Source organism: Manis pentadactyla, chromosome 10, assembly GCF_030020395.1.
Source record: "Manis pentadactyla isolate mManPen7 chromosome 10, mManPen7.hap1, whole genome shotgun sequence".
Classification (NCBI taxonomy): Eukaryota; Metazoa; Chordata; class Mammalia; order Pholidota; family Manidae; genus Manis; species Manis pentadactyla.
The window spans coordinates 50,203,005-50,224,674 of NC_080028.1; the positions used below are offsets into that span (position 1 = coordinate 50,203,005).

At 45.4% G+C, this 21,670-nt stretch overlaps 3 protein-coding genes across 6 annotated transcripts; 1 reads left to right on the top strand and 2 right to left on the bottom strand.

The window, feature by feature from the left end:
- Window positions 1–2,938: 2,938 nt before the first annotated feature.
- Window positions 2,939–17,844, top strand: MARS1 (methionyl-tRNA synthetase 1). Of its 3 annotated transcripts, XM_036894877.2 has the most exons (22): window positions 2,939–3,117; window positions 3,914–4,004; window positions 4,171–4,249; window positions 4,328–4,465; window positions 4,748–4,823; window positions 4,983–5,155; window positions 5,324–5,430; window positions 6,887–7,003; window positions 7,149–7,352; window positions 8,150–8,351; window positions 10,059–10,133; window positions 13,671–13,841; window positions 14,018–14,113; window positions 14,272–14,389; window positions 14,768–14,981; window positions 15,865–15,996; window positions 16,105–16,209; window positions 16,300–16,486; window positions 17,107–17,178; window positions 17,323–17,346; window positions 17,433–17,525; window positions 17,623–17,844. In XM_036894877.2, exons 1-22 carry the CDS (start codon window positions 3,009–3,011, stop codon window positions 17,767–17,769), a joined length of 2,730 nt encoding a protein of 909 aa, XP_036750772.1. In that variant the 5' UTR covers window positions 2,939–3,008; the 3' UTR covers window positions 17,770–17,844. The 3 variants fall into 3 exon arrangements, with proteins under 3 accessions (XP_036750772.1, XP_036750775.1, XP_036750773.1); XM_036894878.2 differs by lacking the exon at window positions 17,323–17,346 and having other exon boundaries at window positions 2,942–3,117; XM_036894880.2 differs by lacking the exons at window positions 17,107–17,178; window positions 17,323–17,346.
- On the bottom strand, window positions 17,785–18,596 carry DDIT3 (DNA damage inducible transcript 3). The gene is made up of 2 exons (XM_057486822.1): window positions 18,451–18,596; window positions 17,785–18,362 (listed from the first exon to the last, which is right to left on the bottom strand). Exons 1-2 carry the CDS (start codon window positions 18,586–18,588, stop codon window positions 17,994–17,996), a joined length of 507 nt encoding a protein of 168 aa, XP_057342805.1. The 5' UTR covers window positions 18,589–18,596; the 3' UTR covers window positions 17,785–17,993.
- Window positions 18,086–21,609, bottom strand: LOC118917264 (DDIT3 upstream open reading frame protein). 2 transcript variants are annotated; one of them, XM_057486825.1, is made up of 3 exons: window positions 21,547–21,609; window positions 19,315–19,360; window positions 18,086–18,608 (listed from the first exon to the last, which is right to left on the bottom strand). In XM_057486825.1, exons 1-2 carry the CDS (start codon window positions 21,607–21,609, stop codon window positions 19,319–19,321), a joined length of 105 nt encoding a protein of 34 aa, XP_057342808.1. In that variant the 3' UTR covers window positions 18,086–18,608; window positions 19,315–19,318. The 2 variants fall into 2 exon arrangements, with proteins under 2 accessions (XP_057342808.1, XP_057342807.1); XM_057486824.1 differs by having other exon boundaries at window positions 18,086–18,781.
- Between the last annotated feature and the right edge of the window lie 61 nt (window positions 21,610–21,670).

Consider the following 21,670-nt stretch of genomic DNA (forward strand, 5'->3'; position numbering starts at 1 on the left):
CTGACCATTCCTCTTTTCCCCTTTTTTATTTCTCCACTGCACTAAGCAAAGCTTTCTGTGCCCTTCCCCGACCCCCTTGGTGACATCAGAGATCCAGCTTTCTTCCCTGACCTTGATCTGAGGGCTGGGATTCCACCTCACTGATCATCCTCTCCTTTCCAACTTTTAAAATAGTGACCAACTACATGCATTCACTTATTTATCTTGTGTTTGTTAAGTGCTCAAATTTCATCTCTCCTACTTTCTCTGCCATTTCGCCTGCACTTTATCCTCTCCCTCTTTATTGACTCCTTCCCATTAGCTTTTAAACATATCCAGGTCTCTCACAAACTCCCTTTGCTGTACTCTCCAGGCACCACTGCCTCTCTGTTTCTCTTTACAGTCAAACTTCTTGAGTAGCCTACCTATGGGCGTCTCCATTTCCTCTCCCTTCACTCCCTCACCTTTGCAAGGTCATTCCTCACTAGGGCTACTCCTGACCTGGCACAGATGCTTTCAAGTCCTTATATTGCTTGACATCTCAGTAGCAGCCAACACGATTGACCGTTCTCTCCTACACACACTGCTGGTGTCCCTCTTATCTTTTAGCAATTCCTTCTCTGTTGCATAAGGAAGGACTTTCCTTTGCTTGTTCCTTAAACCCCAGAGGTCTGTCTGAGATCTTAAGCCCTTTGCACTCTATAAACCCTAAGTGGTCTTATTCTCTCCCCAGCTCAAATGTCCTCCCTTAATGGCTGAGTTCCTGATTTGCAGTCCATATCTTTCTCTGGAGCTCCAGTCTAATCCACTGTCCACTGGATAACTCCACTTTGGTATTTCATAGGTACCACAAATACAGTCTGTTCTAAACTGAACTTGTCAGCTTCCCCCACAAACTTGGTTCTCTTCCAGTACAATGGTTCAATTTAAATTCAATAAATATTTATTGATGTTTACTACCATATATGCCAGGCAGGAGTTGTGTACTTGGCATCATAGATTAAGAAGACAAATATGGCCTCTGCCCTCTCATAGAATTAAAATACAGTGTGATAATCACTATGATATGGGAAATATTATCATCTCTTGGAGTACATAGAGGTGTACCCAATTACCCACGCCAGAAACATGACAGCCAATCTTAATTTCTCTTGTTTTCTTACTCACATTTAATTGATTACTATATCTTTCCAGTCTACCTACTTCCTTTAATCCCTACAACTACCACCCTCTTTAGCCCAGATGGCATAACCTAACTAGTCTTCTTGCATACAGTTCTGTTCCCCTCCAGTCCATTCCTGGCACAGTAGCAGGTGTGACCTTTCTAAAACACAAAAATGTCCTGATACTCCCAGCTTAACCTTTCAAAGGCTTCTCATTGTCTTCAGAGTCAAGTCCAAATTTTACAATATACTTTACAGGTAGACTTCTTCCCTTTAGCCTCGCCTTTTTACACTACCCACCACAAACTCTAGCCACACACTAATTCCTCACATACCTAAAATGCACTGAGGTCTCTGGTCTTTTGCATGTGTTTTTCCTCTGCTTAAAACAATTCCTCTCTCCACTCCCACCAATTTTCACCTGGCTGACTCTTACTCATCTGTCAGATCTCAGTTGAAAGGTCACTTGCACAAGAAGGCCCCTCTTAACTCCTTAGAGTAAGGCAGGGGCCCTAACTAGGAGCTCCCACAGTATACATCTCCCATTATAACTTTCATGACATTTTAAAGATTATTTGATTTTCTGACTTCCCAGGAAATCTGTGAGCTCTCCCAAAGCAGAAGCCTATATCGATTTTGTTGATAATGTATCTTTAATGCCTTGTATAGTTCTTGGCACAAAGTAAATTTTCTGTGCCTCAGTTTCCTCATCTGTAAAATGATAATGTGAAAACTTAGTTCATAGTTTGTATTTTATAAAAGAAAAACCATGTTCTTACAGTTCACAATTTTATGGGGCAGAAAATGGGTGAGGCTCAGCTGGGTGATTGATTCTTCTGTCCTATATGGCCTTGACCAGGGTCACTTGGTAGTATTCAGCAGGAAGATGGGTTGGTCCAGAGAACTTCACTCATTGATCTGACACCTTGACAGGGACGATTGGAATGCTGGGATCAGCTGGGACTGTCAGCATGAGACCCCTACAGCATGGCAGTCTCAAGGTAGTAAGACTTCTCCCATGGCAGCTCAAGGCTACTCCTAGAGTGTTCCAAAAAGCCTGGGCAGAAGATGCAAGGCTTCTTACAACCTAACTTCAAAAGGCCCAGAACCTCCCCAAAGCTTTTCTAGAATTAAATTAAACATATGTAAAATGCTTTTAATAGTGCATAACTTATAAGTACTATTAGGTATTAATTATTCTTATAGGAATGTAAAGATGAAGAAGGGTCCTTTTCTTAATTATAATATGCTTTCTTGTATAATATATACTTACTGCCAAACTCTGCCTTACTTTCCCTCAATCTGACCTTTATCCAACACGTTTCCTCCCCTTTAATGAGATTATCTAGCTGTATATTAGTCGCAGACTGGCATTAAATCAATATTAATAGTCGCATTCTCTCTTATAAATAGGCTATGTACACTAATCTCCATTGTGTCACTACAGTAAACGTAACTCTCAACACTGAAACTCTTTATTCTTACGAACGCGAGCCGAGCGTAGGCCACTGGGAGTAGTAACGCCACAACATCTTCCCCTCAGCCAGTGGCAAGGCCAGGTTCTCGTCACCGCGCTCTGGCTGCGTTAGGGGAATGAAGTGCGGGGGGTGGGGCCCAACCGCAAACGCCTCCCGCGCCCACCCACCAAGCAGTGCAGCTCCTGCGTCGTATCCACGGCCGCTCCGTCTCTGACATCCTTTTCCTGTTTCCTACTGGTGCATGATGGGAGAAATAGTCTACTTTCTGGGAGAGGAGCTCGCGGGACGACCCAAGTCAGAACTACATTTCCCGGCGTGCCTCGCGGCGGCCGTTCATCCCACGAGCCAGAGACCGGATTCGGTTGCATCAGAGTGGATTCACGCCGCAATGAGACTGTTCGTGAGCGAGGGCGCCCCGGGGAGTCTGCCTGTGCTGGCCGCGGCCGGGAGGGCCCAGGGCAGAGCGGAGCTGCTCATCAGCACCGTAGGCCCCGAAGGTAGTAGGGCTGTGGAAAAGGGGGCGGGACCAAAACCCTACACTCTGCAGTCATCTGCACCAAACCCCTACCAGGCACACCCGTCAACCTCTGACCGCCTAATCCTCGGTCGCCCCACTCTTCCCACCCAGCACATGTTTCATCAGTCACTTCCCTTAATTACCCTCAGATACCCTTTCCTTACCTCCTTCCAGGATCCTGCCTTCAGTGAACATCTCTCCCCTTTTCCAACCTTCTCCCACACCTATCAGGAGACTCACCCCATAGCCTCCAGTCAGTTCACATGACAATCTCCAGGCACCTCTTTGTCGTTCTTAGGAAACTCTGCTCTTTCCTAAAACATACACACACATACACACACACACACTCACTCACTCACTCCTCTTGGTTTACCTCTTCTAATTTCCAGCCATCTGCTTGAGTAATTCTTAAGCGGTTCTCTTGTTAGTCCTCCCCATTTTCTTAATTCTGTTCTCCCACCGTTATCTCAGATCATTCTCAGCCTAGTTACTTTGAGTTGTCCCAGTTCTTGGCTACAGCACTATCTCATACAACCCCACCCCGCTCTGCAATCTTCATCTGTTGTCTCCAACTGGCAGTCTCAGCTGAACACGGGCTGGTCTCCCCAGCCCCTTCTGGACCCACCCCCTTTCAATGGTTCTTCCCTGGAACCTCTGGATTGAGACTGCCCATCTTGCTTCCCTTCTTCTTCTTTGAACAATGCAAAACTGTTCTTCTAAGTTGACAGAATGTTTTTCCATTTTCCCTGTTTTTTACGCATTTTCTTCTGCATCAGAGTGTGTGGTTCCATTCCTGACCCGACCTAAGGTCCCTGTCTTGCAGCTGGATAGTGGCAACTACCTCTTCTCCACTAGTGCAATCTGCCGGTCAGTATTGGTCCTTGAGGCAGGGAGGTGGCTGAATAAAATCAGGACTTACTGCCCTCTGTGTGGTCTTATTCACAATTGCTGTTACACTGTGGGGTGAAAAATGGGCTAGACAAATGGGCCCCTCTAATTCCATTTCCATCTTCTGTTGCTCTCCCCCTGGTAGATACTTCTTTCTGTTATCCGGCTGGGAGCAAGATGATCTCACCAACCAATGGCTGGAATGGGAAGTGACAGAGCTGCAGGTGGGACTGAGACATGGGGTCTGGCAGTCAGGCCCTTGCTGTACATGCCATGCTGACCTTTGTTCCCCCGCATTTTAGCCAGCTTTGTCTGCTGCCCTGTACTGTTTAGTGGTCCAAGGCAAAAAGGGGGAAGATGTTCTTGGCCCAGTCCGGAGTGCCCTGACTTACATTGATCACAGCTTGAGTCATCATCGGAGCTGTCCTTTCCTGGCTGGGGTAAGTTGGGCCTTGAGGTGGGGGTCACAAATCCATGTGGTATAAGAATTAAGACGAAAAGTTGTATTCAGAGTTCAAGCCCCAACACTGCCACTTAACAGCATTTTTAATCCTCCATTTTTTAAATCTTTGAAACATGGGCAATATTAGTACCCACCTCAATGGGTTATTGTGAGGATTAAGTGAGATAAAGTACTGAAACAATGTGTGACTCATAGTGAGTGCTTAAGAAATGTTAGATATCTTATGCGCTGTGTTTCTTTTTTTTTTTTCTCAACAAAGGAGACAGAATCTCTAGCTGACATTGTTTTGTGGGGAGCACTGTACCCATTACTGCAAGACCCAGCCTACCTCCCTGGTGAGAACTGTGCACATCAGTTCATCCTCAGCTGCAAACCCAGGAACTTGGTGGAGGGGTTATAGAATGGGTAGTAGAGTATAGAGGCCCACTGTGGTGTAGTGTAGCTTACCACTGCTGTCTGCCCTCCCAGACTTGTGATCTCTCCCACACCCACAGGGGAATTGGGTGCCCTGCACAGCTGGTTCCAGACACTGAGTTCTCAGGAGCCATGTCGGCGAGCTGCAGAGACTGTGCTGAAGCAGCAGGGTGTCGTCGCCCTCCGGCCCTACCTCCAGAAGCAGCCCCAGCCCAACTTGGTTGAGCGGAGGGCTGTCAGCAATGAGCCTGAGGTTTGGAACAGAGAAATCCCCACAGAGCCTCAGAGCCTGAGGTGGGGAGTGGCTTAGAGAGGGAATTTGATCATGGCCACTAACTTTTTCAGGAGTTGGCCAGCAAGGAGAGTTTCTTTACTCTGTGGGTCCCCCTCATCTGATGGGGATTCTGTCTACTTCCGTAAGGAGGAAGAGCTGGCCTCCCTATCTGAAGAGGAGATCGCCATGGCTCTAACTGCGTGGGAGAAGGGCCTGGGAAGCTTGCCCCCACTTAAACCACAGCAGAATCCAGTGTGAGTAGGCACAGATAGGTGGGGCTTAATTTCTTAAGTGGAAATTGTTGATAAAGCCAGTAGTGCCTGCCAAGTCCCCTTAATTACTTTAATTTTCCATCCTTTCCTTTTTATTGTGAAACTATTAATTTTGTTGTATTCTTTCTTGGTTCATTGTTTTGGACATTCTGTCAGTCCCAGCTGCCACGACGTTTTTAGCTACTCTTTACCCACTGATGGCACCTAAATCTGTTTTTCTAGTCCAGATTTTATTCTGAGCTCCACACATATTTGTCAGACTATCTCCTAGATTCCTCCACCTCAACAGGCTTTGCAAACTCAGCATGTCCAAAACCAAAATCTATTACCTTCCCTTTCTCCTTTATTTATTTGCCTTAGTGAATGACTTCCCATCTTCCACCTGAAAATCCAAGCCAGAAATCTTGGTCATCTGCACTCTTTTCTTGTGCCCTTTTCTGTATCATTTATGCCATTACCAAGTCACATTCTAATGCCTAAGTAGTCCTTGTGTCCATCCCTCTTTTCCCTAGACTGTCTGGTACAGCCTTAGATCAAGCCTCACATCTCTTGCCTTCTCCCTGCCACCCCACACTCCATATGCACAAGAATGACAGCTGGAAACTGCACATATTACCCTTCCACCCTCCTTTGCAGAACTCTACAGATGGTCCTCTTGTGTAGTTCACAAGGCCTGTCATGATCTGGCCTCTGCCTGCATGCTCAGTATTATATTCCTGCTACACTAAGACAAGGTACACACACATACCCAGATTTTTCCATCAAAATGAAGTATTTATGGTTCAGAACATGTTGTCATTCAATTAAGAGTTGAGTATCCACTCCTTGTCAGGTCCTGTGTACTGAGAACAAAGCAGACAAGACCTCTGATCTCATCGAACTTTGGGTCCCGTAGGCTAAGCTGATATTTAAAAAACTGTCACACAGAGACTTGTATCTGGGATGGTAAGCTCTAAGGATTTCAGGTAGTGACTAGACATAGTGGTAACACAGCACCTGAGGAGAGGGACAGGTCAGTGCTGGGAAAGTGTCCCTGGGTGGCACAGGAGTCTGGGGAGTAGTGAGTGATGGTGGCTGGACAGAACCTTGGGAAGAGCCTAGGGAGATTTTTGCCCCTTCTGGGGAAGCTGGAGCCTGAGAATGAGCTAATGGAAAGCAGCAGCCATGACCAAAAAGAGGGCAGAGGGCAGTGTGGGAATGTGGCTCCTCCAGAGCTGGATGCAACCCTTGCTCACCAGACAGAGCCCTGCACTCATGGCTATAGGGGACCTTGAGGTTTTTGGGGGAGTTCATGGTCCAGTAGGTTCATGTGAAGAGAGGTTTCAGATGTATATGACCCTATAACAGAACAGACCTGTGTCTGGGTATTCTTTGTACCTTGGGCTCTTTGACCCTTGCATCTTCCCTGTGGACTGTTTTCTTCCTCCTTTCCTACCAGGTTGCCTGTGGCTGGGGAAAGGAATGTGCTCATCACCAGTGCCCTTCCTTATGTCAACAATGTCCCCCACCTTGGGAACATCATTGGTTGCGTGCTTAGTGCTGACGTCTTTGCCAGGTGAAGCCAGCTTCTGGAGGAAAGGCTACCTGAGGGAGCAGTGGGCCCGAAGGGAATAGGCTGCCTCAAGGGTGGAGGCTGGAGGGGTCCTGGGGACATGGGAGGGGCTGAGATGGGGCCTGATGATCACCATATTCCCTTCTAGGTACTCCCGCCTCCGCCAGTGGAACACCCTCTTTCTGTGTGGGACAGATGAGTATGGCACGGCAACAGAGACCAAGGCTATGGAGGAGGGGCTGACCCCCCAAGAAATCTGTGACAAGTACCATGCCATCCATGCTGACATCTACCGCTGGTTTAATATTTCATTTGATATTTTTGGTCGTACCACCACTCCACAGCAGACCAAGTAAGTGTCCTCTAACTTACTTGTCCTCTAACCAGGCAGAAATGGAGGGTGAAGGCTGGGCTGGGGCAGTGAGAATATCCCAGAGACAGAGGAACCAAGATTGTTGTTGAGGCACTCCTCCTAAACTTAGGATCTGAATTTGCCCTGAAACATATCCCAGGCATTATTAAAGGGATTCTTGTGTGCAGAAACCTGAGCAGGGCCTGCAGGAGCAGTGGAGGGAGGGAAGAGACAGAATATAGGCTCAAGGGCAGTATCTGCCTTCCCTCTGCTGCCTGCCTTTGCCTCCCAGGCTGCCACAGAGTCTTAGAACATCCCCTCCGACCCTTATGTGCATTTACAGCAAACAAACTCATTCTTCTTTGCCTGATATTTTATCGTAATAATAACTCTACACAGTAGACAGGCTGCCAGTTGAGAGCACTATGCAGTTTAGCAGTTGGATTGACTTAATTTTAATTTTAAGGACATATTAAAGAATAGCAGCATCCTATCCTTTTGGGGATTCTTGTTAATGAAGAATATAAAACAGACGAGTCTTTGACAAAAAAATAAATACTAAAGTGTTATGGGTGGAGATGTGTGGGGAGCTGGGGAATATGTGTGAGGTCTGGGCTCATTCCACAATGGGCTTTACCTCTGTAAAGGTGACTAGAGGGCCTTTGCCTTGGGGGGCCTTGTGCCTGATTCTTTGGCACTTGGACTGAGTGAGTTTGGGTCCTGTTTAGAATGGCAGGAGGGAAGGGTGCACCACTTTTTCTGACCTGCCCTCTTCTGTCCCTTGTGCACCTCTCCAGAATCACCCAGGACATCTTCCAGCGGTTGTTAACCCGAGGTTTTGTGCTACAAGATACTGTGGAGCAACTGCGGTGTGAGCACTGTGCCCGCTTCCTGGCTGACCGCTTTGTGGAGGGCGTTTGTCCCTTCTGTGGCTATGAGGAGGCCCGGGGTGACCAGTGTGACAAATGTGGCAAGCTCATCAATGCCACTGAGCTCAAGGTGAGCTGAGGACCACATGGAGCCCAGAAGGGACAGTCTCTATTTAAGAGACTTCCAGTTTTGTCCAATTAGGACTTTTGTTTTAGCACTGAAGACCCTTCACCAGTGGCTCCTTCCACCCCACCTCTTATCATTCCATTCATTAGATAAAATTATTACTAAGCATTGACTCTGTGCTTATTAGCACTGTGCTAGGAAATAGGCAAGTTGAGTTACAGTCCCTATTTTTATTGCTGCTTCAGATCACCTTATTTGCACTTATTTAGTTCCTTCTTTTTTTTCCATAAATACCATCTCTTCTACTCCATGTTTACTGATTTGTTAATTCATTCAACAAACATTTTGAGTCCTTAAAATAGGGTAGTCACAGATATGGATGCTGCAGATGTAGTAGTTAAGACAGACCTTTGTCTAGCGTGGGAGGAGACCAACACTTAAAAAGACAAGAATATAATTATACAGTGAACTGCCAGGAAGGTGTGATAGATAGTAGTGACTTCTGGGGGAAGATATAAGGTCGGTGATGAGGGAAGGTGTTCAGAGGAGGTAATGTTTGAACTGAGAGTGTAACTGAAGAATGAGGAGCAAGCCAGGTTATGTGAGGGACTTAAGAGTGTTAAAAGCAGAAGGACCAGGAAATGCAAAGGCCTGAGGCAGAAAAGAGCTGAAAAGGCGGAATTGAAACAGCCAGTTAGCGCAGTGAGTGAGAGGGAAGGTGGATTGAGATGGAGTCAGAGAGGTGGGCAATGACCGATTGCCAGGGCCTGGTAAGCTGCTCTGCAGAAAATGATTGAGGGAAGCAAGAGAGAAACTGGGGATATGAATTTGGAGTTTGGAGACAACAGTGGTAGCTCAGAAATGGGATAATGGTAGTTTGGACTAGATTCACGACAGTGGAAATGGAGAAAAAAAGAAGAAAGATAGGTTTTGGAGGCAGACTATAGGTGGATGGCCTGGAAGTCAAGGTGAGGAGGAAGTCAAGAAACCAGTGACTTGAAAGTTCATTGGGTCAAGCACCTTGGATGGATGGTCTCCACATACGGGAAGGGTTGCCTGAAGAATGGGCTTTCAGTGGAATGCAGTGGTACTGTTTGGGTTTGTTAAAGTTGAGGTGTCTATTAGACATCAAGGAGATATATTAGATAAGCAGCTGGATGTGGGCATGTGGGGCTCAGAAGAGAGATCCTGAAAGTTATAATTTCTCACTTTCAAAAACCCACATCAAAACTCACTTGGAAGTGCCCACTGATCAGCCCCACCTGTTTACTCCTCTAGCCGTCGCCCGTCACCCTCCAGTGCTTGCAGCCAGTTTCCACCATGAAAATCAGTGCTTCCTGACACTTTGCTTTGTAAAGGTCTGCACTTGTTTACCACTCAAACCCACCCTCCCTAACGTGATTGTAACTTCCCCAAGGAGAGGACTTTGTCTTCTCTTCTGTCACTCCTGCCCCCTCACAGCTGCATACAGTACCCACCCTGTGCCCAGAGAGTGCTTCTTCCTGTTCCTCAGAGTGATAGAACAGGCCTGAAAGGCTGAGTAACAACCTTACATAAGCATACGGGTCTTCTGGGTCACGAGAAACTCAAGTTACAGAGCTGGCTGGGTTAAAGCACAAGGCAGACCGGGAGCTCCTCCCTCCCTGTGGGTCTCTCCCTGGCCTGACTGTCCCCCTTGGGTCATTCCTTCTCTTGACTTGCCCTTCACAGAAGCCTCAGTGTAAAGTCTGCCGGTCGCGTCCTGTGGTGAGGTCCTCTCAGCACCTGTTCCTGGACCTGCCTAAGGTGAGTGGGCCTTCCCCTCAAGCTGGTCTGCTCAGCTTTGCCGCCCCCCTCTGCCTCAGCCACAGATCTGTACATCACTCGCATATGTTTCTAATTTCCATTCTAAAAATATACATGATTATTGCAAAAAAGATGTAACAAAGTGAAAGCCCCAGGCCCATTTGTCAGAGGCATTTACTGCCGCTCCTTTTCCTTTGTCTATTTAGAAATATCATATGCATATCAAAGTATCTCTATGTCTTTTTTCTTGATACAGATTAAGTTATGGCATTCATATTATTCTGCAATCTACTCTGACTTTACAATGTGTCTTGATCAGTTTTCCACATTATTAGAATTACGTTAAAAATTTTTTTTGACATTTTAGTTTCAAGTTTGCAAAGAATTGCAAGAATACACAGTGGCTAGAACAAAAGAATCTCATGTTCTTTATCCAGAAGAACCTCATGTACCCATTAATCAGATTTACTGGTTGGTAAAATTTTGCTCTGTTTGCTTTAGCATATTCTCTCTTCATACAGATATACATATATATTCTTTTTACTCATATACTACACTAAGGTTTTCTTAAGAAAAAAAGACATTTTTGTATAACCACTGTAAACAACTTCAAGAAATCTAACATTGATATAGTTGTCTGATATACCATCTGTATTCCAGTTTTGTCAGCAATCACAGTGACGTCCTTTAGAGCATTATTTCTCCTTTAGTACAGAATCTAGCTCAGGATCTTGTATTGCATTTAATTTCGCTCTCTCTTTATTGTCCTTTAGTCTATAACAGTTCTTCAGCTTTTATGATATTACCAGTTTTTAATAATGTAGGCCGTAACCCCCTTTGCAAGTAGAATATTCCTCATTTTGATTTGTTGGCTGTTTCCTCATGACTAGATTCAGGTTATGCATCCTCAGTTGGAATACTACATAAATGTTCTTGTATCCTTTCCAGAGGCACATGATGGCTGTTTCCCTCTCATTGGCAGTGTAAGTTTTGTTTGGTTAAGGTGTTATTCAATATCTCCACTATATAATTAATATTTTCCCCCTTGCAACTTATAAGCAGTCTGGGAATATACTTTAAGACCAGGCAGATACCTTGCTCTTCGTTGAAAGGTTCCCTCTAAATTTAGCATCCATTTACTTAATTATTCTTACCTAATCCAGTTTTCATTAAGATTTCGAACTCTGCCAGTCCCTCCACATTTACCCTTCTCCTTCACTCATTTTTTAATTTAGTTATCTAGTTACTATTAGTGTGGACTCATGGATTCCTTTTTTTAAAAATATGGTTTATAATTCATTTCCTGTCCTAAATTATTTTCATGTTTAGATTGTCTCTTATTTGGCCAGTGGGAGCCTCTTAAGATAATTTCTTTTGAGATCTCTGACCATTTTTTAAGCACTGCCTTATTTTCTGGCATACAAGACATTCTAAATACATTTTATTCCAGCCTTGGTATCGAGCATATCTCCACAAAGCCCTAGTTCATTTTAGTAGGGAGCAGTATTAGGGACCAAGATTTAGGTGTGTTCATTGCTATTCAGGTGTCTTTGCTTCTAGGCCTTTTCAACAAGGACAGTTAGGCATTTATTTTAGGTTCACACTGACCCCTGTAATTCTAGTCCCTCCCCACAAGATTCTTGCTCACTTTTGCTCATTTCACATCTATATATTACTTGTATAGTAAATACTCGTTCCAAAGAACCACATTTACTCATTTGTTGAATCCCACAATATACCCCAAAATAATTTCAGAATTGCTTCACCCATACCATTACAAAAAACTTACTGAAGAGCATTTGGGTTTGTTGGCAGTCCTGTGCCTTCCTCTCAACTGAGGGTACATAAGCAAATAATGTGTTCAAAATCAGCTTAGCTTAGGTTTTTCCCCTTTCAATATGGTTGTCACTGAAATAAGTTAATACGTTTGGCTCATTTGCTTTTAGCTTTTTTCCTCTCCTCATCCTTATTTTATTTTTTGAATATGTGGGATGTCAGTTTCTAAAAATATAAAACATACAAAAAGGTTTACTCAGAGAAGTGTCATTCCATTCCTGTCTATGCCATCCTGCTGTCCCGTCTCCTGTAAGCAATCAATTTTGTTTTCTGATTTATTCTTAGTGTGTTTTTGTTAAAATAAGCTTATATAAAGATAAGCAGATTGTGTGTATGTGTTTATAAATGTATCTATTTTCTTATTTCGTTTTGTTATATAGAATATGGAATATTGTATATACTCCTTTGCATTTTGTCTTTTTCACGTGACAATATGTTCTGGAAATCACTCCATGTCAATTCATAGAGATCATCCTTATTTGGTTAGTTGTTTTTAACACCTGCATAGGACTCCATTCCCATGTAGGTATCACGGTTTATTTAACCTATTTCCTATGTTCTCCATTTAGGTAATTTCCAGTATTTTCCAACACAAATTACATTGCAGTGAATAACTGTGTGTACATATATTTGTGTTGTTAGAAGTGTATCTTCAGGATAAATTCTTTGAAGGTGATCACTTGCTATGTCAAGGGTAAATGCATATGTAGTTTACTGCCAAATCTCCTTCAGCAGGTAGTGTTACAGTTTGCATTACCACCAGTAGTATGTACGTGCCTGTTTCCCATAGTTTTACCAATGGGGTGTGTCATTGGCTTCAGAAGCTGTTCACACTGACCCCTGTCCTTTAGTCTGTAACAGTTCTTCAGCCTTTACCTTTTATGATATTAACAGTTTTTAAGAATGTAGTCCCTGACCCCTTTTGCAAATAGAATATTCCTCATTTAGATTTGTTGGCTGTTTCCTCATGACTAGATTCAGGTTATGCATCCTCAGTTGGAATACTACATAAATGATCTTGTATCCTTTCCAGAGGCACATGATGACTGTTTCCTTCTCATTGGCGATGTAAATTTTGTTTGATTAAGGTGGTTATTTATTTTGGTGAATCACATAAACCATACCTTAAAACAGATTTATCTTTTGTTTTTCTGCTTTCAAAGTGAGATAGCTTGTTTTTAAAACTTCAGATGGACATGACATATATGGTATAAAAACGCATGTTCCCCATAACCTCATCTGAGACTAAACTACTGATTTAAATTTTCCCCCTTCAGAGTTTTTTCTGGGCTTAATCTGTGTATTATTTATTTTTATAATAAGATTATGTCATTATTTTGCAGTTTGCTTTATTAAATTAAAAATGTATCTTAGAGGTCTTGACATGTAAATACATACAGGTCTATCTCCTTCTTTTTAATGGCCTTATAAATATTTCATTGTATTGATTCATCATATTTCTTTAAATTCTGCTGAATCATGGTAGTTCCATTTTTTTGCTGTGATGAACAGTGCTCTTCTTTATACGTACATCCATACACTCTTGTGTATTTCTGTTGAAAAAATTCCTAGAAGTGTAATTGTTGTTAATGTCAGGTCTTCATTTTGTATTGCCAGACTACCCCAAGAAGATTGTACATATTTATCCTTAAGAAAATCGTGTGAGACTACTAAATCAGCCCTCTTTTTCTGCCATTTCAGCTGGAAAAGCGACTGGAGGAGTGGTTGGGGAAGACATTGCCTAGCAGTGACTGGACACCCAATGCCCGATTCATCATTCGGTCTTGGCTTCGGGATGGTCTCAAGCCACGCTGCATAACCCGAGACCTCAAATGGGGAACCCCTGTGCCCCTAGAAGGTTTTGAGGACAAGGTAAAAACCGTATGCTTTATTCATATCTGATATTATTCTGCCTTGGGGTTGAGAGCCTGGGCTAGCAGTATAAGACTGTTAATTCTATCTTGTTTTAGTCTGAAATTTTGAGGTTGGTGAGATTTACTCAATGTTCCTTTATTCTACTCTATCTCCCTCCTCCTGACATCTCACAGGTATTCTATGTTTGGTTTGATGCCACTATTGGCTACCTGTCCATCACAGCTAGCTACACAGACCAGTGGGAGAAATGGTGGAAGAACCCAGAGCAAGTGAGCAGTTGTTGGTTAGCCTGTCTATTGGGAGGATGCACGTGCATGCATGTGTGCGTGTTGTGCATGTGTACTGGGGGTGTTAGGGTTGAGTATCTGATCTTTCTGGGCCTTTGAAGAAGGTGTCAGGAGCTCTGTCTCCCAACTATATTCTGCAGGTGAACCTGTATCAGTTCATGGCCAAGGACAATGTTCCCTTCCATGGCTTAGTCTTCCCTTGTTCAGCCCTAGGAGCTGAGGACAACTACACGTTGGTCAACCACCTCATTGCTACAGGTGCCTGGGAGACTGGAGGGGGGCAGGTTCCTGTGGAATGAGTACCGAGGTGGCACTTGGAAGTTCCTGGACAGGTGCTAGGCCTTGGGTTAGGACTTGAGATGACATAGGAAGTTAGACCGTGTAAACTTACCTAGAAAAAGGAAACAAGAACCTGAAAGCTGAAGTCTGAAGCTAAACTTTTGTCATGGGTAGAAACAAAGGGACACAAGACCAGAATGGTGAGGAGGGGACTCCTAAGTTCTCTGCAGGCCAGCAACTCAAGGAGCATTGGTAGATACCCATAATTGAGGTGAGGGAGAGAAAAGAAGAATCAGTGGGTCAGAGAGTGAAGGATGTGATTTGAGCAGATGGGCCTTACTCTCCTTCTCTGTCCAGAGTACCTGAATTATGAGGATGGGAAATTCTCCAAGAGCCGGGGTGTGGGAGTGTTTGGGGACATGGCCCAGGATACAGGGATCCCTGCTGACATCTGGCGCTTCTATCTGCTGTACATTCGGCCTGAGGGCCAGGACAGTGCCTTCTCCTGGACAGACATGTTGCTCAAGAATAATTCTGAACTGCTTAACAACCTGGGCAACTTCATCAACAGGTGGGAGCTGGTGAGGGGTTAAATCATCAGATGAGCTGGGGGCCAGCTCACTGCTCAAGATGGGAGAGGTGGAAATGCCAAGAGGGCTAGTAAACAGACAGGAGGGAGGGGGAGGACAATGTGGAAAGTGGATTTTTATCAGTTGGGACCTGCTTCTAGAACATATAGTAGGCTATATATGCTTGGAGGAATATTGTAGGTATATGATTTAGCAAAATTGGTCACAAGGAGCATTTTGCAAAACATGTTACTATAATAATGGAATGTGAGCTGAAAGTAAACTTTTTGATGTTCTGCAAGTGAACTGTTTGACTAGGGGGAAACACTTTCAATTCCCCTAGCAAAACAGTTCACTTTCAGAAGATCGAAAAGTTTGACTTAAGAAGGGGTTATTTTAGTATGGGGAGAGGAGACTTCTGCCACACTCTTTGGAGTTTCTGTTAGTTTCAGCTCACATTCCATTATTAGTCCTTATATCAGCTATTCTGCAATTTGAGGAAGTATTCTCCATGGCTACCCACCCTTTTAGACCTGGTTATTAACCACATTTAGCAGCTAGTCCCTACTAGAGTATTGGATAGCAACTAACATATATTTCAACTTGGTCATTCTGAGTATTGACTTCTTAAAAATAAAATGAACACTTGATTAACTTTATTAGATTTCTTTAAATAAGGGATATCTGTATGTGAAATGTCTGTATGTGCAGTCATTATCTTAAGGGAGAGAGAGAATAAAGAGTTAAGCTTTGCTTTCCAGCTTGAGGGAGCCAGGAGGTATAAATTGAGAGAATGGGGTGTTATGAATATTAGACCAAATTTCTATAAGGAGACTGGGCATAACTCAGCTGTTCTCTCCCCTCTCCTTCCCTACTCCCATCAAGAGCTGGGATGTTTGTGTCTAAGTTTTTTGGGGGTTTTGTGCCCGAGATGGTGCTTACCTCTGATGATCAACGCCTGCTGGCCCATGTCACCTTGGAGCTCCAGCACTATCACCAACTGCTAGAGAAGGTTCGGTAAGTGAACTACATCTCTGCCTCATCTCAGTGAACTGCTGGCATGTTGATAGCCCCATACTGGTCCCTCCAGGACCTTATACCTTGGCCTGCCTCTTCCCTTCCCAGGATCCGGGATGCCCTACGCAGTATCCTCACTATCTCTCGCCATGGAAACCAGTACATTCAGGTGAATGAGCCCTGGAAGCGGATTAAGGGCAGTGAGGCTGACAGGTAGGTATGGAGGTGTTTTGGGGTGTAGGAATAAAGTGATTGTAGGCTATGTCCTCTGGGAGGTCCTGACTAATATCGTTTCTTCCCCAGGCGGCGGGCAGGGACAGTGACAGGCTTGGCAGTGAACATAGCTGCCTTGCTGTCCACCATGCTGCAGCCTTACATGCCCACGGTTAGTGCGACTATCCAGGCCCAGCTGCAGCTCCCAGCTCCAGCATGCAGCATCCTGCTCACAGACTTTCCATGTTCCTTATCAGCAGGACACCAGATTGGCACAGTAAGTCTGAAGGCTGGAAGAACCAGTCTCTCTTAAAATTGCTACCTTTGCCATACTGCCTTTGGGGAGGAGTCAGGAATTTACTTTGGGCATAGGACTCCCACAGCCATTCTCTGAACCTCTTCGCCTCCAACCCACTCTACACTTAGGCTTGTTTCTGATACAAAGTTCTTGTACTGGTTAAGCCCCATAGTGTCTGTAGCTCACACAGCCTCGTCATTCTGCATGCCAGTGTCCAGTACCTGGCATGTAAAACTAACTGGTGTACAGTAGATGGTCCTCTGGTCTCCATAATGCCAACAGGCAGTGAACCAGGAGAGTACGGGGAGCCATTTTCTCTTTGCCACAGAAGATGAAGTAAGTTCACCTCTAAACTTTTCCATCAACCCAGCATTAGTTTAAGGTCTTGGACCCTGTAAATACTTGGAGCTTTCATAGTGAATGCCAGCACTTTCAGGAATCTTTACTGAAATTGGCAGGTTTTTGCTCAGTGTTCCTCAGCATGCCCTCTAAGCACGTTTAGAGCCCCTGCATGTCAGGCCAGGCTTGTGGCGGTGCTCTGTGTGGTCTCCTAGAGTCCGTACCTGTCAGTGGGTAACTCTGTACATCTTTTCTGATAGGTAAGTCCCTTGTTCCAAAAGTTGGAAAATGACCAGATTGAAAGTTTGAGGCAGCGCTTCGGAGGGAGCCAGGTGAGAAAGCTGAAGACTGTGCTCTCACCCAGCAACAGCCACAGCATCCTCTCCTTGCTATCCCTAAGTAGTCCACACTCATTTCCATTTTCCATCTTTGGCCCTGCTGCTTCCTTACCTATAGTTTTTCTTCTCCTGTCATAGCTGGAAGAGTCCTCGGAGTTAAAGGTAAACGCTTTCCTCCTGAGATGTTACATAAAACTTGAAGTCAGGAGATATTTATGGTAGATGATGATAATTCTGTTGTTCTGCAGGCAAAAGTGTCCCCAAACCCAGCAGTTGTAGAGACTATGACCACAGCTGGGCCACAGCAGATACAAGTGCTGATGGATGAAGTGACAAGACAGGTATGTAGCATAAGCCCTGGGGGAGACAGGATCAGCTGAATCCTAAACAGGCCCTTTCTACTCATTATTGTGATATCCCCACTCCCTCTTCTCTTAGGGCAACATTGTCCGAGAACTAAAAGCACAAAAGGCCGACAAGAACCAAGTTGCTGTGGAGGTGGCTAAGCTCCTGGATCTGAAGAAACAGCTGGCTCTAGCTGAGGGGAAACCCCTTGATAACCCTAAAGGCAAGAAGAAAAAGTGAAAGTGAGAACTTAGCTCATAGGAAGTCACTTTAATGGATATGGGCTGTAATAAATAAACATACAATCTCTATGTACATGCTGAGACCCTTTCTGACTGTCTACCCCAAGTGCCCCTGACTGAATAGCTGGGGTTGAGGGTCACATCATTGGCACTGGTGAAAGGTGGTCAGGAGCCACTTCTGGAAAAGTAGTGGCCTGAGGGGGAAGTGATGGTCCCAATTGTTCATGTTTGGTGCAGATTGACCATTCGGTCAATCAGAGCTCGGCGAGTCGCCTCCACTTCCCTGGTTAGGCGCTCGATTTCCTCCTTGAGTCGTTCATTCTCTTCAGCTAGCTGCATCACTTTCCTTTCGTTTTCTTGTTCTTTCTCCTTCATGCGTTGCTTTCCAGCCCCGGCTGGGGACTGGCCACTCCGTTTCCGTTTCCTGGGTCTTCCTTGGTCCTCCTCTTCTTCCTCCTGAGCCAGGGAGCTCTGACTGGAATCTGGAGAGCAAGGGCTCTGGGAGGTGTTTGTGCCCTCTGCTGGCCTTGGCTCCTCAGTCAGCCATGCCAGAGAGGCAGGGTCAAGAGTGGTGAAGGTTTTTGATTCTTCCTTCAAGGGAATGAGGAAAGGCAGGGTAGATACTAGTTGAAGGGGGAAGGGCAACATCCCCCTCTAGTTTTAGGCTTAGCATTCTCACCTCTTCATTTCCAGGGGGTGAGACATAGGTACCCCCATTTTCATCTGAGGACAGCACCTCCTGCAGGTCCTCATACCAGGCTTCCAGCTCCCAGCTGGACAGGGTCCCGAAGGAGAAAGGCAATGACTCAGCTGCCATCTTTGCGGTTGGATCAGGTTCTTTGGAAAAGTGCAGTCAGGGTAGCAGGGGTGGGTGGAACAAACTCCATAAAGCATGCAAACAGTTTCTACTATAGGCTGGCAAACTGGCTACTGCCTGTTTTTGTAGATGGAGTTTTATTGGAACACAACCATGTCCATTTATCTGTACATTGCTGATGTCTGCTTTCATGCTACAACAAGAGATGAATAGTTGTGACAGACTGTGGCTCTCAACGTCTAAAATATTTACTATCTGGCCCTTTAAATTTTACCAGCTGGTCTATACTAGTACGCCCTCCTTGCTTTTGCCCAGCACTTGGAGAAGCAAGGGTCTGGGTATATATTCTTAAGGGTTTCTGGTAAAAGTCCTCAGCCCCCTGGGGAACTCCACTGGTAGTTGCCAGGGCAATTTCCAGACCATTTGTGCTCCTTTTTCCTGTGTGGGGAGTCCTTTGGGTCAGTCTAACCTTGATGGAGACTAAGGTTTGGTAAAACAAACCAGTTATCTCTGTTGGGGCTGAATGCTGACTCAGCCATCTTTCAACTGGGACATGCTCTAAGAACAGTGATATGATCACCTTATTAGGGGGAGGAGGAGGATGGACATGGCTTTAGACCCTTCTCCTCTCATCTCTAGGTGTTTGCATGATTTAGGGTCCCAGTAAAGGGAACATACACAGCATCTCTTAGAAGTTAGTTTTGGGAAAAAGTTGGTTAAGTTTACCTGTTCAGGTGTGGTGATGTATGAAGATACACTTCCTTCTGGAACACTGTGGGGGTCAAAGGTAAATGTTAGCCATTTTTGGAAGGGGAAGAGTCAGATTGTTTTATCTCCAGCCTCCTATCTGTCCTTCCTCACTTCCTGTCCTGTAAGGTATGGATAGTTAACAGTCCCTGTAGCCATTTCCAAGGACAGAGAGGAGCCTGACCTCCTTTTATTTTTAGTTGCTGACATTGTAGTCCTGATTACATAATAGGAAAGCCCCAGCCAACTCTGCTTTCTCTAAATTCAAGGCAGGCCCCTCACTGCCAGGGTAAGGACTAGGCTATAGAAAGGGAACAAATCAAGTGACATTTTTTTCATTCCATTCCTGCACCACCATCCTCCAAATGTACATTTCCAGTCTGGACCTCTCCGGGGACCTCCAGCTCTGCTATCTAACTGCTTACTTGCCACCTCTTTGGGGACGTCTAATCCATAGGCATCCCAGACATAGTATGTCCAAAGAAACTCCTGCTACCTTCCATGGTCTTCCCCATATTAGTAAATGGTAACTCTAGTTGCTTAAGCCAATAACCTTAGTACCATCCTTGATTCCCCTCCTATCATACCCCACAATGCAATCCAAACCACAAAATTTCTTAACTCATTATTCAAAACCCAGGATATAAACATACCTCATCAATTCCATTATTTCCTATCTAGATTAAGCAGCCAAGGTAAGCCTTTTAAAACTAGTCATGTCATTACTTTGTTCAGATTTCATGAATATTAAAGGTTAAAGTCCTTAAAATGGTGTAGAAGACCCTACACAATCTGCTTTTTCCCTGCCCTGGATTTTTTGTTGACCGCTCTCCCTTTTGCTGTCTCTAGTCCATCACACTGGTCTCCTGTTCCCTAAAGATCTGCTATGCATGCATGCTTCCACCTTAGGACCTCTGCTCTTGCTGTTCCTTATGGGACACTCCTCTACATATCTTCATCGCTTACTGCCTTCCCTTTTAGGTCTTTAGATGCTACCTCAGTGAGGAAATTCCTGACCATCCAAGGTAAAACTGTAACCCCATTCTGAGCACTATTTACCCTTTCACGCTTAGTCTTCCCTATGGCACTCACATGTTTCTTAACTGTATGCCTCTTCCCACTGAAATACAAGCTGAAAGCCGAGCCTTTCTCTCTATTGTTCATGGATTATCTTGGACCCTAACCTGCATGGCACATAGTAGGTGCTCATTAAGTATTCATTAGGAATGAATGGATAAATTCTCCCCAATCTCACAGGGAAGGGAAGACCAAGCCCAGAGGCAGAGCAGCAGCTGCCTGTCCCCGGGGAATGGAGATGCAATATCACCCCGAGTGTTTCTCTGCAGGGCTGTCCTCCCTGGGGAACCCTCCTTGCCTTCCAGTGCGTGGGACATGGCTTTCATCAGCAGTGGAGCCCCAGGCCAGAGGGCTGCAGAGCCAAACGGGGGTGGCCTGATGCAATGGTTACACAGAGATTAGTTGGAGACAGGACAGGGGGAAGGAGGCAGGGACCAATACCAGGGGGAGGACAATACACTGGGGAGACCCCAAATGGCTTCCCGCACTTATGAGATCCAGGATGCTCTCTTGTGCAGGAGGCGCAGGGACCTCTGGGAGAAGGGAAAACCCATCTCAGCAACTGTCCATCGGCACCCCTCCCAAAGTCTTGTGTCAATCTCCTTAAAGCTCTACTGTGCTAGGGTGCGAAATGGCGGCCCTATGGAGGGTCCAGGAGTCCCAGCTACCGACGCGGCCACGCTGCCCCGAGATGGATGCGGTTAAGCGGACTGGGGGTAGTGAACGGGGTACTGCCTTTGGTGGCAAAGCGGCCTGAGTTACGGTCACCCAAGATTCTCGGCTCCGGGGGTGTGTCCTGCTGCCCCGTTTCCCACCGGACAGGCCTAACAAGGAGGCCTGGGGTCAACAACGGGAACGAAGGAATCTCCCGAGATCAGCCAGGGCCCTCGGTCATCAACACAGAGCAGGAATCGTGCTGCGGGAAGGAGTGCGGGGACGCTGTCGTCCAAAACAAGAAGGGTCTGTAAGCACCACTTCTGAATAAAGGATTCTCCCCACCCCTTCTCAGACGGTCACTAACTTTACTGTGGAGGGGGTGGGGCCACATCCTAAAAGGTGGATGCCTCAACTTTGAGGGGACAACCGGGTTCGGCGAGGATGGGAGTTTGCAGTAGATGGGGAATCAGTACTTGCCTCTCTTCTCGGGTTCCAGCTCTGATTTTGGCTCTGTCGCTGCCACCCACTCATCTTCAACATAATACACGCGACACCTCAGACTCAAGCCTCTAACCTCACTGGTGAGGAGCAGTGATCTTTT